This window comes from Trichoplax adhaerens, genomic scaffold (genome assembly GCF_000150275.1).
Source record: "Trichoplax adhaerens TRIADscaffold_22 genomic scaffold, whole genome shotgun sequence".
NCBI classification, from domain to species: Eukaryota; Metazoa; Placozoa; class Uniplacotomia; order Trichoplacea; family Trichoplacidae; genus Trichoplax; species Trichoplax adhaerens.
The window spans coordinates 187,772-207,078 of NW_002060963.1; the positions used below are offsets into that span (position 1 = coordinate 187,772).

The window sequence follows — 19,307 nt, forward strand, 5'->3', positions numbered from 1 at the left end:
CGAAATAGCTGTAAAGAGGTGAAAATATTGCGAATATGTTATAGTTAAGTGCTGACGGAGAGTTCATAAAAATTACTTCAAGCCTTTGAATTGTACACCATGTTAATTAATGCTTATTTCTCTTATTTATAATTAATCATACACGATATTTAAATTCGGCAAATCATTAAAAGCTGCTTCTTCGATGGTCGATATGGAATTTGAGGATAGATTTCTACATTTTTCGTTAGATCAAGAGAGTCATGATAAATGATTTTGAATGGTTACATTTGCAAAAATGCCATTTAAAATCGTTTAATTATACCAGTATATAAAGCAATTCAGTATACGGATGTACTTACAAATACGCCAAATTCAAAAGCGAATTAAATTGATTGGAAACAAGAGTCTTAATCTTATTCCGTGCTAATGATCTATATTGTCAATAATACAACACTTCTAGTTTTATTTCTAACAACGGTAAAAGCAAGTTTTGCCGTAATCTTTTATATATTGGCTAGGTCAAGGAAGCTTCATTAAACTATATTTCTTACCATATCAGGCATTACTTAATTTTTATCTAATATAAAGTATCTTAAATAAAATCATTTTTGCAAATATCAAAATTTGATGTAAACTTGAAAATCAAGAGACTTAATAATTAGTCGGTTAGGACGATGAGCTTTTTGAGACAGCCACTTATCGCCAATAGTATACATGAAAAGTAGACAGTAATTTTCCTAATTCTTATTTACTTGATCAACTTTAATACCTCGATAGCTTTAATGGGCTACTTACAGCGATCTCAATGCAGGTAACATATTAAAGCTATATGGCTCCACTATTTTGATTAAATTTGCTTCTAGATGTCTATTAATATCAATTAAGTTAAGTTACCTTTTTATCGAACGATAAATGGTGCTCATACTATTAAACAAATCTGTTTTGTTAACATTATAATCATATCGATTAATAAATGGTCTTCAGATGAAGTTTATTATTTGCGTACTGACTTACAAGTCTATAAGAGATGAAAGAATGGGAAAACTTGTATTTCTTACGGCAGAAATATTATTAAGATTAAGATATCTATCGACAGATCATACCGATTAGATTCGATTCTTCGTTTACTATAGCCATTACTTGGCTAAATGAACGTTGAATTATTTTCTTTATTCTTAAATCAAGCTGCTAAATACTCACAAATACATTAAATCAGACAACCCTTTGAATTTGTGCCTTTCTAATCTGAATGCCTCAGGTCCAACATGGCTCAAATCGCTAAGATGAAACGTATCAAAAATTTAAAATAATGTATAGCTAGGATTTCATACGAAGTCAATAAAACTAGATTTTTTAATACCATATTTATGTTAACGTCATAAATTTGTTTTCCTAACTAACTTTATAGTTTAACTGTTACTTTACTTATGCCTACAGATATTTTAACTTTGGATGATGGCTGAATGAATAGTTAGAATGAATGCGGCATGCAGCAATGTTCCTAGATGAAATAAAATAACAAAATATGGACATAGTTATAGTGTGAGATTACCAATCAATCTTATCAGGTATTGTTCACTTCATGTAAAAATGTTGTTTTATATTTGCAGCTCATGATCGTGAGCTATTATATTATTGGCGACAATACCGGCAGTAACTATTATTTATTAGCTATGGAACTAACAAAGAATCCAGGTTGGAAAGTTGTGATAACGCTGCTCCTCCATCGTCTGCTAAATTCATTGAGGAAGCCTCCCTAGGTGTAATTATTAACGTTCGTATATAAAGTAAAAGAAGATTATTCAAGTTCGTAAATGTTTCCTTACCTGTCGTATAGTAGCTTATTTTGCAAGCTATTATGAACCGTTCATATAAGGTAAGCAATTTTTATTATTGTAATTAATGATCATTAATTATAATGGCTTACAGAAATTCAATGTTGCGGAAAACTAGGAGAGAATCTTCCTTTAACGTAGGTACGTATGTATATTTTAAACTCCTGTAGACAGCAAATAAGGTACAAACGCATTAGAATCTTAATAGAATCAAATGGACACTTTATAATAACCAATAGTTTCTTAACAATGTTATGCTCGGTATGCTATATACGATTTAGTAAGCTATGTGATTAGTCATCATATTCACAATTATGTCTTTCTGTAGTTATATTTACAAGTATTATGAGCTATAGCTATAAATGATGCAAGATATCATTCACATAATTGTATTATTGTAACAAAGATCAATTTAGAGAATACTATGTTCTGTATGTGTTATATAGAGAGGAGTGTTAGTCTTAACGGTGAATAAATATCTAATTTTTATTCTGAAGTCTACATTTACAATTTTTTTAATTCCGGCAGCGGACTTGCTGTGAGCAGTGGTGATATCGATGAGATTAAATTGCTTTTCAAGGATCTAAGTTATAAATACATTAGTATAAAGTTTTGAAATTGCTAAGCACTACGTATAATAAAGTTCTTTCACGATAATTCGTACCGTGCTTAGGAAATAAATAAGAAAGCTATACAGAGTGGAAGCTTACAAGCTAGTTAAACTTCGCATTATTGATAAAGTTGACGCATTAATGTGAGTAATGAAATTTTTATCGGTTCTCCTGAAATACGAAAGTCAATTTGGTAATTGATTAATTGTTTTACTTGTACGATCTCAGCGTTAATGGGTGAGATTCCATTAAATTTAGCTCATTTAGATATTGACAGTATCGTAACATGATGTATATAGGAGTATACAACTTTACATAGTGCTTAACTTACAAGGTTTTTAAGGAATTGGAGCAATTGCTCAGGGCGTCAACGTTGAGTTTCTCTAATCGATTCATCTCCAGAAATCTGTTTACGTATGATAGCAATTTCCGCTTATTAATGGTTGTATGTGTGATATATATGCCAATATAGCAGCGATATTAATTTTTACAGAAGGTTCTTACAGTTATTTTGACACTCATTTTATAACGTACAATCAATTATAAATTTTTAAATTATTTTGAACAGTGTTAGAGCTGACAAATTAAGATTATTTGGATAGGAAAACAACATTCTCTAAATTTTCAAAATAGAATAAGGTAAGTTCTTTGCTTTTCGAGTATTGTATAATAAGTACTAGATAAATAGTGCGTGTATTTCGAAGGTGGAACGTCGCACTTACATCTAGAAATAATAAGGGCAAAGTGCAGGAGAAAGAGTAACAAAATACAGCTAAAGCTAAAAGTAGCGCAGCTATCAAACGGAACTTATTAAATCGACCTTCTTTGTGCCGCTCGTGTAAATTATTCCATATATATATATAAATCGAATATATCAAAGGTGAACAATTTCTATTTTTCTTAATTGTTAGGTTAATGCCTTACATATATTTTAGCTGTCTTGGACCATTGCAGATGCTTTCATCAATTTCTCGAAAGGTGTTTCTATTCAAATTTCTATAATATTTTGCAAAAGAAAATTAATCATAAATTACGACCCATTATCATTTTAAATAATACTAGGTTACACGATAGAACTAATCTATTAGCGGCACTTATAAAGACGTAATTAGGATAAAAGTTACATTTCTTGCAGTGAAACAAGATTGGAAAAAACTCCTAGAGGAAATTGCTGTATTCTGTTGTCGTTTAAATCTCTACGTAAGAAAAATTTTGTCGTTTTTATAATTATTATCAATTTTTTAATCTTACTGACTCAGCTGAGTATAACTTGGCTATACGAGCTCGTATGATTGTATTCACAATCGAAACCTTTTCTTTCAAAGAATTTATTTTTGTAGATTTGATTTTAAAAGTAAGCTGTGATTTTATCAGATATTGTACAGCAGTACTTTACAATCTAAAAAATCATGATTAGGATAACTTACAGCTTTACTAAAGAAATTAATCCGTAAAATGTCTGATTGCTGAGTACTTTCAGGGCATTAGAAGATAGGATCCTAAAATCAGTAAATACCTTAGCTCTTTTTTTTAGCAGATGTTTTAATTATGAGAGCATTGATAATTAATCATAAATTATTTCGGCAAGGTGAGAGTACATGATAAATGAGTGTTTATACATTACTGATTAATTGTTATTATATTGTTGAAAATAATGTTCTAAATGTTACAATATCGTATAAATATTTATGATTGTCAAAGATAGTTCTAAAGAATTTATGTAGGTGAGCTTATTTTCCATGTTTATGACATTTTAAATTATTTGCTTTCTTACAAAATTTTTAAGTTGCTTAGCTCTTTAAATGCTCCGTCACAAATAGTTTTGATGCCGCAATTCTCAGCTTTGCTAATTATTAGATATAAACAAGTCGAATAGTGCTGATGAGATTTATTTTAAATTATGAATGTAAAGTATCAGTTAAATAGAAATAATCAAAGCTAAAGATTATTACAGATAATTCAGACGAGGCAATTTTGAGAATACTCCACAGTTGAGGTAACGCTGTCTTCTACTAGCGATGTTGCTATCAAATAATAAATCAATCTTATTTATTTCGTTATAATTCTTTCGCGCGATCTATTGTAATATCTATTAAAGATATTCTTGGCTAATTTAATGATTGAAACATGGCTGTATTAGCTTTGCGGAAAAATAGCTCTATACGGCAGTTGGATAGTTATATCTTCTATGTTAACAGCATTCTTATAAATATATAATCATTATAATATAACTCTAGTAACAAAGAGATAGCTGAGTATCACGAATTGCCAGCTAATATCATTTTATCAGGATAAATTCTTATTTCTCGGAACTAACAGTGATTTCAAGGAAGGCATTTCATGAAACAATCCTCGGGCAAGATCGTTGATGTCAGTGTACGCTAGATTACTAAAAGCAAAAAAGTAACCTGTTTTATTAATTTTTTAATATATATTAATGGAGCTATCTGATATTGAGGTGTACATATATAATTTTGCCATCACATTTTGATTAATATCACCTCGATACTGTACTAACATAGTTGTGATGTTTTTCATGTCTGAAAAGAAATTTCTCTCAAATGCTGTGATTGGGTTTCTTTGCAAGTTTCTGAACAAATAATAACATACTCGTATAAGTTTTAATTTTTTAATTCTCAGATGATCAAGGGATTTTTGTGCGGTTTAATGATAACCCGAAATTTCTAGTTAGTTTTAGTTATTCGGTATTATTAAGCTAAATAGTATGTTGACTAATACACATATGCTCAGTTCTTAGTTTATGAAGTATGTTAAATATTTTCTGTTCTAAGTAAGTTTAATCAAGGATATAACATAGACACATAGAGTATTAAAGAATTTGTTAATACAGTACTTACAAATTTTGCAGGAATTTCAAATTTTGAAGAGTTTGACGATTTATGCTTCGAATTTTGTTCGATGATAATTCTCTACCATAAAGAAGATAGAAATAGAGCTGTCAATTGCCCAGTAAAAATGGTAAAAGAATCTATGGAAGTAGATAAGCTCACATGAAATTCAAGCTTAGTAGATTGGAAAATGTTCCATTTTCAATTACTCGAATATGAGAGTTTCTTGCATATCTGGCATAATTTCAGATAATTTGTTTACAAAATATAAAAATACAGAGATAAGACACATTTATTCATCATAAAATAGTAATCCTGGAAAAAATGCAATAATGAAATAGTATAAATTTTAGAAGAAAGGTATGATACTCTTGTCACTTATTTACGTACAATCCCTTTAAATTTCTTAATGGCTTAAAAATTTTTCTTTCCAGTGAGATTAAGAATGTTGACCTTATAGAACTACAATTTCAACCATTGCGTCATTATTTATTATATTTTTACAATGTATTTCTGTAATGTAAACCTGCTACGCTTTATAGCACTATAAAATCTAAGAAATAAAGTATTGTAAGTAATTAATGGGTTATTGCAATTCGATTATAATTGGCCAATTGTATGTAATGCATGATAAGCAACGTAGTGATAGATATTTTAATGCAGTAGGTTACGATAATGTAAACGTTATATTCTGTTATTTGAAATAAAGAAAAATTAGATTATGTGAAGGACCATGAAAATGATTCCGGACATACAGATCTATTAGTTGCGGAGTGTGTTCGAAGACACCTTGAGGTAATTGAGAGATTGGATTTTCGGCGATTGATCTAAATCGTATCATTAATTTAAAATTTATTAAAATTAAATAAAAAATTAAAAGAAATCTACATACAGCTTTTCAAGGTTCACTAATCCTCTGAAGGCATCTTTACTGATGGTGTTAATGAAATTTCGATTAAGATATCTAAAAAAAGATCAAGATAGTATAATGTCAATAACTTGGTAAAAATTTGCTAGTTAGCAATATTGCCTAAGATATCTAAAGTTATAGACACATAAGAATCATGCTGATTGAATTTATTTGTATTCCGTAAGGATGGTAATGCGATGTAAGGTATAGTGTCAAATTAATTTACGAGACATTCTGTTGAGAGTATCTGACTTTCAATAATAATATTACGATTAGTGCTAAATGAAGATAGAATGAATTTAACAGTAACAATGGCATTTGTTTGTACTGCAAGATAAATTAAATAAATATGTTCCATATTAACTAGTAAATTAGGTTTGATGATATCAATGCGTGTTCGATTCTATTGTCTTTCAGTTTTCTTAATGATTTATAATGGTATATGCCTAAGGTCTGCATAAGGCTAGAAATTGTTCTCTTTATTGAACGAAAATGAATGTCAGTTGTAGATTTTAGAATATTTTATTCATTATTTTTAGCAAATATGCGTTTAGATATTCATTAATATACAGTAAAAATTTTAATTTAGGGATTGCTACAAAATCGAGATAAGAGGAAAAATATACTTTCGGAATTGATTCCGCTAGCTTCGATATTAACAAGGTATAAGAAATATTTGATGTTTATGAATTTGCAAGATAGAATTTTCTGTTATATGCATTAATGGTATATTGTTCAGCTTTAAGGCTAGGATCCTAAGCTTTAAGTAATATTTAGGTGATGAAACATCTATTATGTACTTTGTTTATTACTTACAAAAATCGTAAAACCTTCAAATTCTTGAACGTATCATCATGGATCGTTGTTAGAAAGTTCGTAGTTAAGTCTCTGAATAGAGTCGTAAGTTACCAGTAATAGCACACAGAAACTAGTCAGTTATCACATATAATTGATTTAGAATAGCCGAGATCAATTTAGTTAGCGCTTACAGATGCCTTAGATTTGGTAGATTTTTTAATACTTCTGGATTTAGATTTTCACTAAAAATCCGGTTCGTGGTTAGTTGACTACAGCAGAGGTAGAGTATATTGTTAATAATCTCTTGTCACTATCAATTATTAATACAATCTTAAATGAAAGTTAATAGAATGCTTGCGATTACATTTGTAATTATGATTCCTTCTAGTAAACGCAAAAATATTAAACTTGACGGGTATGGTTGGGACTATTACATCGGATAATTCTAATACTGAAGATGCTATATGGGCAAAAATATTTTACCTTTACAATCCCTACTTTTAGGTTAGCTGTATATCGGTACTTATGATGTTCTTTAAATATTATTAATATCGTAACTGACTTAATCATAAGTTATTAGAAGATAGCCAGCAATAGCAGTTTAGCTAAAAGGTTTCACAGACAATCAAATGGACTTACACAAAAGAAATCCATGGTTGAAGAATTGATGTATCGATTGGAAATTGTGCAAGATAATTCATCACTATTTGTCTGATAAGATATGTAGGATAAAATACGTCAGATGAGTATTTTAATTTTAATGAATATAATTTTCATTATTAACTGTCTTGTTACGATAAGAAGTAAGCTGCACTTTAGATAAACAGAAGATCAAAATAGAACTAAATTTTTATTTTTACCGCACGATAATTTTATAAGGTATCAGTAATAAATCGAAATATTTGAGTGGTATTAATAACAAGTTTTTAGCTCAGTATGTTCTCCTTGATAGCTAATCTGCTGCACAACTGTACATCGGTAAATTAATTTAGTCTAAGAAGTATAATTTGTACAAATCTTCTACTAGATTAAATTTCAAGCCTAAAACTTATGGTCATTTACAGCGAAATTACCTTAACATCTATTAAATTTATGCTACGGTTAAGAAACATTATTCTCCCAGTGGAAATACTATATTAATTACTATTGAATTATATTAATAAGACCTATTACTAGTGACTGAAATAGTTTAAAATGCTTTTACTTGGTTATACTCGAATTTAGCGATCAGTAAGGTTTAAACTCTTATTTAATTTAAGATAAGTATACATACATCTTTTTATAAGGAATGACAATGTTGTCGATAGCCTTTGTCATCCTTTGCAACACACACTGCATGTATGTTGCACCGCATTTACAGCCGGCGATACAGGGCAATGTTACTGAAGAAAATTAGGTAAAATATTAACTCCATATGTTAGATACTAGTTGCAAGTTTAGAACGAGAAACTTTATAGAAAAGTGAAATAAAACAATAATTCAGTAACTAGTTGTAATTTATTTTATATTTATACGCAGTTTCAACAAGGACTACTAAGGCAGAAAGAACTATAATACCGATTAAATGACTAGTTGTAATTTGTTTTATTCTTATATAGTTGCTGCAGGAACTAGTAAAATAGAAATAAATTAAACACTGATTCAATAACTAGTTGTAATTTTTATTTTTTACATAGTTCCAGCAGGAACTACTAAGATAGAGAGAAATAGAACACTGATTCAATAGCTAGTTGCAATTTGTTTTATTTTTATATAGTTCCTGTAGAGACTACTAAGACAGAGGGAATAAAAACTCTGATTCAATAATTAGTTGTAATTTGTTTTACTTTTACATAGGTCCAGCAGGGACTACTGAGACACAAAGATAAAACACTACTTCAATAACTACAGTAGTTGCAGTTTGTTTTATTATTATACAGTTCCTGTAGGGATTACTAAAAGAGAGAAAGGGAGAGAGGGACGAGAAATGACCGTTCAGCGCAAAATAATGCCGAGAGTTATCATTTTTCTAGTTATCCTACCATATGATACAGATGAAATTGTAACTATACTGTATATAACTATTCTGGTGGCCAATGTGGATGACAATCATAGACAGCATAATGCGGACATAAGATATAATTGAAATGACCAGCAAATGTGCCAGTCTCTCCATTTTTAGTATAGCGAACGACCATTTCCCGTCCTTCTCTTTTTTTTAGTAGCGTTTCGTTTCAGATGATTATAAAAATGGTGCGGAAGAATTGTTGTATCAAGTTATTGAAATAAAGTTCAAAGTTCAAATTGTTGCCCACAATAGGAGATAGTTAGCTTATAAGATTACAGTAGAAAAATGGACGCTACTGGTAATCTCAGAAGTCAAGTTTAAAGTTTCAGTGCTGTACAAATAACATAACTAGAGGAGCAATTAGATCGTCAGTAACCTCGCTGTGATGAAAACTTGAATTTACTGTACAAATGAGATTGGTATAATCAGTTATTGCTGTCATGAAATAGATAAATATCTGTAGATATTGCAGATACGGTAGTTCTAGCTAGCTAAAAATAACCTGTAGTATTAGCAAGTTATCAGACCGTTTTGCTAAATTAAAGAAAGTAAAAGTACAGCTACAATATGTGATCTTCTAGTGTCTTGATGGCTATAATAAATTGCAATATTAGAAAGTTATTAGGTCGATTTACTAAGTTGAAGAAAGAAAAGTACAGCTACTTAAATTCGCTCATGGCAGTAATATTTTCGTGAAATGCTATATGAGGATCAGTTTTTATTTTAGAAAAAGCGTATTATAGGGATATTGGCTTGAAACATTGCAAATTACCCAGAAGTGCCTGATTTAGGTGAAATGTAGGTAAGATACCGATACTAGCTTGAAATTACATTAGTCTCAAATAAGCATCTATTACAAATTGAGAAGTTATAAAGTAAAAAGCACAAGTATATACAGACTGTATACAGTACGCGAAGTACAGTAGAACAAATGTAGGTTCTGCTAGTGTTATTAGAAAAGGTGTCGATGTGTTTCTTATTGAGAAAGACTAGTCGCACACATTAATAGAAATGGATGTGAAAACATATTTGTATTATTAGTCAATGATAATTAGAGGTTCAAGAATTGTAATTACTATTCTTTAACACTGCTTTTATAATAAATGTCATTAGACAAAAAAATGGTATATATATATATATATATATGTATACAGGTAATAATTAGCTATTTTTATTTACTTATGGAAGCTGGAAGACTTAACGTTTGACGTAGTGGAAAAGTTTACTTGTATTTATTAATCTGGTTACCGCTAGATCTAAATGGATAGTTTATTTACTTACGACATTGGGTGTTTGTTAAGTCAGAATATTTGCTGCCATTAGTATACAATAACTTGCAGGATAAAGGCTTACAAACTATGAATACATAAATTAAAGTTATATTGTATCTATCTAAGCTTTATTTTTAAATGATCGAATTTAGTTTTTGTGACAAGATTAAAAGGTATGATCACTTACAATGGTTGTACTGGATCTTGTAATTTTTAGAGCATGAACCATTTTTACAATCGGCCATACTTAATTGAAGCTTTTCATAAATTACGTTAGCTAAAGATTGATAAATTTATTAAAACCATGGAAAATCTTAATTTCAAATAAACGCTACGCTCCAATTCGGTCGTATAGATATAAAAGCTCGGAATATGTTTTATTGAAGATAGTTGCGAGTGAAAGCAGAGTTAATAAATTAGGAAGTCAAAATATGTAACTTTTAGGTTACAATACGTTATTTTCTAAGCCAGTTACTGCTACTTACTGCATTTATTTTCATTGTATTCATTAGGGCAGCTTTTTTCGCATTTGCATATTTGTTTAGCATTAATATTATGTCCACTTTTAGTACAGGATAGGGTACAAGCTGGTAAAGGCAGAATAAGTCTAATTTTTATCTGAATATTGCAAGACTTATGAATAGCAGTCATTTTGTATAAAAGGCATAGACTACTTGAATCAGATCGATTTAAGATTCCCATCAATAACTTTTTAGTGTATTTAAGACTACGAATCATTCATGTCTGATTTGTATGATATTCGTAGTCGTAATAAAATATTTCTAATTTAAATTGCAGAGATTTAAATTTACGAATCTTGTAGTCTCTGTAATAATAAAGGTGATACAAGATTTTACCTGAAACTTTGGCTATCTTATTATTTAACGTACAGCAGTATAAAAATTAATTTATTACAGTACCGTATGGAAGCAATACCAAAAGAGTGAGATTAAATATGATTCGATTCCGCGAGTAGTTCATGTTGTATCTTGCGAGCTAGGGAAACTTATTCCTCTTAATAAAAAATTGAATTAATGAAAGAGTCTTTATATATCTTATCATAACTCAGATGGGAATATTTTAATCCATTTCTAACTTGAATCAAAGCCTATTATATCCATTGGGTATTAATTAAATCCATTGTTTATATACATTATTTTCATCGATCAAATTGGTTGTTTATCATAAACTTTAGCTAGTTATGATTTTCGCTTTTGAAATTTTAAAAAATTTATATCCAAAACAAACACCTCCGCCTTTTCTATTGCAAAATTAACTTGCAGGCCAGTTAGATAGGTGTATCTTCTATGACCAGAAGCAGTCTTGAATTAATATGAGATATTAGATTTGTCAAGAGTACCGGTATTCTTTAGTAATGTAGGGGATAAATTAAAATTAGTTTTACGATAGACGTGATACAGTCAGTAGTTTGCCTCAGTTGTCTAATAATGGCATAATCTTATTCTATCTCCATTGACTTTGGGAATGGAATTAATTAAAAAGAGAATCAGGTAAGTTATGATCGCAGTAACACTCATCCTTTATTACAGTTAGATATCCATTCATTAATTGTTTAACTCCTAATATCTATATCTATGTGCACTTAATTTGATATCGGAACTAGGCATTTACATAATGGAAATTATTTTTACAACATAGGATCAAATTTTTAATCCATAGGTAGAACATAGAATTCATTCTTGGCAAACACTATGGAAGCATATTGATACAGGGAACTATAAATGAATAGCGTTAAAATAATACATTATTAATTGTTCCATAATGCATATAACTGCCAGCTGAATTCATTCATTTCAAATGCACATTACCACCGATGAATCGCCTATATACTACAGACAGGCTTATGCAGAGAATATAATCAGAAGCTTTAGCATCCATGATTTCCTAGCAAGCAGCTGGTCGCCAACAATTTGTATATCGATTGACATACTCCGAATAATCAATCACTAATTAACATACTCCTATTATTACAGTACTACCGTTACGTTGTCAATATTCAGAATCAGCTTATTTCATGTATAACGTATATTTTTTTAAACAGTAGTCACTTATTGATGTATCAAAAGCTTATGGTAAAATTACTGGTACATAAACTAGTTGATAGCGGGGTATGGAAATATTACTCCCAAATAAGGGCTATTTTCCTTTTCTTTTTTCTTTACTATTTTACTGTAAGATCTATTTTTTGATGCTTCTAAATAGAAATCTGTAAATTGAGTGTAACCCGCACATGCTAACCATGTCCTCAACGTTACTAGTTCGATTAAGCATGGAACCACTGTATATTTGAAATGTGAGTTGATTTGTAGCTAAGACATGAAAGTCTCAATACAATGTCGATGATATCATGAAATTTAGCTATTATCTTCTGAAGTATGTGCTGAGGTGGGATAAGGTAGGCCATGATAAGTGCCGGATATATGTAATACTGTATGCCATCTAATTATCGAACCAAAAATGGTGTAATGGTTACTAAACAAAATTTGCTCCGTAGTCATGGTTATACGGTAACTTTAGTATCAATTTTGCTAGTTGAACAATGTCTATTTGCTTCAGTGCACTTGGCAGCTGTTCACGAATTGATCATGTCACTTCTATTTCGATAAATAGCTCTTGTATTGAACGTGGCGCATGCAAAAACTATAGTAACGTATGTCGGTGGACATTGATATTCTTTTACTAAAGCATAATTTTATACTTACAACTTGTAATATTACGGGCTGTATTCTAGATTAGCGCTTGGGCAATTACTAATATCTCTATCGAATAAGATCGCAATGAATTATACAAGACATAATTACATCAAGAAAGACTAGCTGCGGTATAATGTTGTCGATCATATATTACTTGATTACTAACTGAAAGCTAGACGTGTTCGTACATTGATCCTAAGCTTAACTTCTAAAGAATAGAATCATTATGAAATTAACACGTTGGCATAACTACAACAACAGTCTGTTGTACATTACATATCTAAACTGTAAACATGGCATGAGTAGTATAATGGTCATCAACGTAATTAATATTTTAATTTCGATGTTTTCGTTGACTGCTTAGATTAATATGTATTAATATTTTACTTCTTACTTTTAAGTCTAACTATTGGATCACGATTGTTTTTAGATTAGCGAAGTGATAAAAGTAATTTCTTTGAAAGATTTTCTGTAAGACTTCGGTGCGGTATATCTATAGATAAACGTATCAACGCCTAATGAAATGAAGCTGTAATCCGTCTGATCGATGAAGAAAGTCACAGATAACTTGCCTCGGTAGTTAAATATTGGGTATACTAGCAGTGCTAAATCATTGTATTACATACCGCAATATCTCTGTCAGCGAAACGACATGACATTAAGCTAGTGCAAGTTTAAAGGCAAGAAATATCCAATCTGATCTCATAATGTAACTTATTTCTGATTTTTTACCTGATGCTGTCTAGTATAATTGTGCTCGATTGCCAATTTCAGGAAGCAATGATTTTCATACTATTTCTTACTCATTTATTAAGCTAACACTAGTATTATTTCTTTTGGTCGCAGGAGCTTAGATATCGTTAAAGCTGATAGCGGAAGTATTGTTAACAAGAAGCATGAAACAAAACGTGATTTGATATTACAGTATTTCCTGGAAAGTATAAAAACTATCGCTCCTTACATGGTGATTAAAAAGATGACCGGAACTCTTCCATTTTAAATATACACTATATGTACGTGATTAATTCATTGATAATATTTCTATTTGTAGATTTTTGCAATTATCAATGGGGTATGAGGTCATTTGCATATTCTAAATAAGCCTTATTTGTTGAAGTTATTTTCTATGCTTTTGATCTGTTCTAGCCAATAACTGTTGATATCTAGATAAAGTAATAGCTACGATAGTTTGGTAGATACGAGCATAACAGTGGCATTTTAACATTAGTGGCTGTTGTAAAGTCTACGGTATTGATAGTGATTCAATTTCCATATCAGTTTGGCAACAGGAAGGACTGTCGATACTACTATCAAATATATGTTTTATAAATATGACAAGATAGTTTACACCACTTAATTTATCTTAAACTCTTTAGATAGAATTAAGGATATTTATTCTTATACAGTTGCTGCAGGAACTAGTAAAATAGAAATAAATTAAACACAGATTCAATAACTAGTTGTAATTTTTTATTTTTTACATAGTTCCAGCAGGAACTACTAAGATAGAGAGAAATAAAACACTGATTCAATTCAATTTGTCAACTCTTTAGATAGAATTAAGGAAATTTTTCATTGATATATGTACTGTAACTCTCCGTCGGCGAAGTGACAGGACGTTAACTGGTAATTGGAAGAAAATAGAATGTTAATGTCAAATATAAAGGTGTACCAGTTCTACAATCCGTCGTGTTGCTGACGGACTAGGACTCATAACGCTATTTATATTACTCCTGTTAATACGTATGTGAGAATCAGGTAATCACATTATTGACGTTAAACGATTGCCCATTGCATCCCTGACGGCCCATAGCTATCGAACGATCAGTTAAAGATTGTCCAATATTTCCATATCCAGTTCAGAATTTTAGCATTATAAAAATTCTACTTACGCCTACAAAATTGCGGAATTTACTGTAAACACACCGATGCAGACACAGCTGAAATATTGTATCTGTTAATTTACTGCTTGACAAATTAAACATCTTCAAAGCGGTTTTTGAGCAAGCTTTATTAATAAGTATCATAACAGATCCGATAAAAACTCAGAATGTACTCCGATAATTATATAAAACGAATTTTCACTACTAGTACGTGAACCAGTTAGATCTATACTTACTTTCTTAAGTCATTTGAGGAATGTGAATGAAACTTTTTATCGAGCATTTGGCACAACTTTTATAATATTATCTCGTCTTGCCTTTCATATTCGACGTAATAATACATATATCAAGCCAAAATATGAGTTAAATAGTGAAAAGAAGAAGGAAATTACTGTAAAGACGTACTACAAATGAAAGCAGAATACGGTCATAAACAAATTAGCACAGTATCACGCACAGAAGAGTCAAACTGAAATTACTACACTGATGCATGTTCGAAATTATAGCTAATCCAGCAAGCTTTCATCTTATATTTAGAAAGGATATCATTAAGTTAGTGAACATAAACCAAAAAATTTGATACGGCTGATAAAAGAGTTTTAAAAGAGAAGATATCAAGTACTTTATAATTTAGGTAATTGGTCGTGATATTATTTTGTATAACAAATATAGTATTAGAAAAAATTTAGGAAATATTAGACGCTGGTCTATTAAGTTTGTCTAGATTCTTAAGCAGGGTTAGTGCTTATTGCTCAACAGATTGTCTTCCAACTTTCTACTGTAATTATTCATCTATTTTTAGGAAGTATAGCTTGGCGAAACTAGTGCATAAATCATCCTAATAAATGAAAAAATGATTACGATTGTGAGCAGACATCAATGGAAGTAAAATATTTCATTACTCTACGTGATCAATTTAAATCGGATGAATAAGCTATACATATGCTACGTTGGTATCTTTAACAGTGAAAAAAATTGAGACAATCTCTACTTATAACTGTGATCAAGCCTAGATCTATCGTACGTTACGCTAATCATAGCAAACTTGATCTATTTCTACATTATTAAAGAATCAATCGATTTCACACATGTAGCTATACGTTATCACCAATAAATTGCATTATATAGTAATGTAGATGTACTGTATTCTTTACTAGATTTCAAAATAGTATTCTATGTGTATTTCGCATGCAACTTGCCTGTATAAATAATAGAAAAAGCATAGAATGAAGAAGATCAGCTTCGCCCATCCTTCTTTCTGATGCTTGGCTAGTTCTGTGCTATTCATAACCGTCGTAGGATCGTATAAGCCGGGGCCAGTCATGAATGGTCGATTGGCATATCTAAATATTGTTTTACATAATACTAGGTAAATGCAATTTATGCTATTCGATTGGCGTATCTAAATATTGTTTTACATAATACTAGGTAAATGCAATTTATGCTATATGTCTGTTAAGTAGTATGCGAATAGTTCAATGTAGAACTATCTTTCAAGTATGATAATGACAGATGTACTGTACTGTACGTAAGTACAGTCTTTACAGCAAGGAACTAACAGTAAAATAGTATTTTAACGTGGTAAAGTTATTTAAATACGTTCGAATATACTAAAAATTACATGGCAGTGAAAGATGTCCATTTCTTCTTTATGTAAATTATCAGAATAGATTTAATTTTTAAGAAATGATGCTTTATTAATACGCACTCACCGATAAATATTGTATATGATTACTGGCAAATTTATGAGCAAAGCAAATATCTGACCATCCACCAAGAAGAAGAAGCAGAAAAATAGATGGATTCCATACTCCGGTAAGATTAACTACATTCAATCAATTGCATAAAAATAGTTTTGTTCGATTAATTTAAGATTATCCACTTTGTAAATCTAGATGTAGCTGACTCTTCGTTCTTAATTGATGACTACTTCAATATTTTACAATACTCTACCAACCATCACCAATATTGAAAATACGAATGGCTGTAGTTATTAATATACAGTAGATGCAATAAATTCTATACTAATTTGTAGCATGAATCAATTTTAGATATTTGGTTAGCAGATACGAAATTTGTGATCGTACCAGTTAGTGAACGAATCTGGAAATAGCGGCAATACGTAGCCATATTTCTAATTGAGTGATTATACCTTATATGCAGTTGTGCAATATTGATTTTACGCTTTATGAACTACAGTAGTCTGTAGGAATACGCAGTAAGAAGAGAATGTTTAACCTCTTTCAAAAGAGATCGTTACAACTGACATTGTAGGCAAACGGTTTATAGTGCAATTTACTTTCTACGCCATACAGTACAGTAAAGTTATCTTGTATCATTTGTACAATATCTTATTGATGTACACACAGCATCTACACTACGTAGAGAAGATAGCGAAGAGGTAATGTTATCAACGTCAATACAGTACACTATAATTATTGTCAAACCCAATATTGACAGTAATCTCACTTTATTTTTCAATTTGTTTATAACATACTCACCGGATTTAAATTATTACACAAGTCTACCGGATTTTTGAAGTCGGTTTTGAGTTCGTCAAAGGCAATAATCTAATGGAAAGGAAGATTTAAAAATGTTCAGTTTGCTTCAAGACAATGCATACAGCTAATGACGGTGGAAAAGACAAATTGTACAGTACAGTATACTATAATTATGAGACATGTAGTGTCGATTTTGAGCGCAAACTTCAGATCAGCCATCGACCTCTTTAGCAAAAGATGTCATTGAAGTTCAACGACAGACTAGCTTTTGACATCCATTATAATTTAAAATTTCGATTCGTTGACAAGATTTTATAGCGAATACCTAGAACATGATAACAATGTCAGACGCACACAGTACTGTGCAGTATTCATATTTTGGACTGTCGTTTGATCAATTTTTTCAAGGACATGTAGAGTTTACAGAGGTATTTTTGCCTCAATGATTGTACCGTAGAGTCTATCGCAAGGCAATATAGTGGCTACAGCATAATGGTATGCGTCTTTCAGTCCAGTATGAAAACTAACGGTATTCTATCGACAGTATTGACTATTCTCACCAATTCAAGGTAATTTATTCATGTTAGTCTGGGTATTTGACTAGCCGAATCTCCTGCTTATGCTACTTGGTGTCAATGTTTCAACTATTGTAATACTTTCATCTATCGCGCTATATTACTTTATCACGGTATGAACATTGACCTGGACTGGCGACTAGTACAGTTTAGCACTGCTAAGGTACTACTGTATTTTAGCACAATTTCAATGGGATACCGTTAACGGAGTGATTCATTCCTGTCCATGATTCTCCAAATGCTATTAGAAAGTTGGATAGTTGATATCAAAGTTCAGTAAAACAAGGAAAAGGAACTTGACTGACTACCGTAATCTTGGGTCATCGATGTCAATACCCACTATGCAAAGCATGATCAATCCACTATACTGTATTAGGATAAAAATGAACTTTTCCTAGCACCAATAGCTTACTATTCTATCTTGTGGAAGACTGTAATATTTGCAATGACATTGTAGTTTGCACTTGCACTTTACTAGCCGGGTGGTGTTGTCTACATTCAATCAAACTAGATTGTAGCTAGCACACTGTTGTATTTATGGCTTGTAAAATAGCAGGCACAAGTATCTCAACATGGTTGCCGGTATAGGCTTTACAGTTGAAGAAGGACGAGTATTCGTGCGCTATTTCAGTCATCATTGATTATTCTATCATTGAAAGTAGCCTTGATGGAAAATTGTAGCTGTACAACACAAATTGGTTGAGGATAAAACAGAACTTACATGCCATACAATCATTAAAATGAGCACAGCATCGAGAATTAATGCTATGATAAAAGCCCACAGTTCCAGAGACATGGCGTCTTGAGCTTGGTCTTCCTCCAAACCACTCGGATGCAAGTGACTTGACCTACGTGTCAACTAGACTGCGCGCTGACGTTTCGAACGTCCCTGATGCGTTTCTTTGTCCTTCCACAGTACAGTACATTAAGCTTACAGTACGCGACTGTACTGTACTAGGGCACTGTACCGTGCCGGTAGTCTGACGTCATGCCATGTGTCTGGTGAACTTTCGCTTCCAGTACAGTACTGTGCAGTACAATGTCCAGAAAGATTGTACTGTACTGTACACTGTACCAGTAATTTGGAGTGTCCAGCTTTCCCAATTTGGACACACGACCGTCCCCGTAGGGTACAGTACTGTATACTGTAGGCATCCTGTATGCCTAGTACTGTACTACTGCATACAGTACTGGAGAGAGAGTACAGTACAGGCCCCAGTACTGCACTAGTAATGTACAGTACTGTACTGTAGTGTACTGTACCTCACTGTACTGTAGTTAGAACCTGTCATTTGTACTGTACAGTACAGTATTTGGCATACAGTACAGTA

The 19,307-nt window shown here is 31.2% G+C and overlaps 1 protein-coding gene across 1 annotated transcript; it reads right to left on the bottom strand.

Annotated features, from left to right (window-relative positions):
• Positions 1–16,053: 16,053 nt before the first annotated feature.
• Positions 16,054–18,775, bottom strand: TRIADDRAFT_32287 (uncharacterized protein; the record flags this gene model as incomplete). Its single annotated transcript, XM_002117207.1, has 5 exons — positions 16,054–16,243; positions 16,613–16,725; positions 17,000–17,052; positions 17,398–17,470; positions 18,698–18,775. Coding segments are annotated over 5 exons (507 nt in total), but the record flags the coding sequence as incomplete, so codon positions are not given.
• Positions 18,776–19,307: the final 532 nt, after the last annotated feature.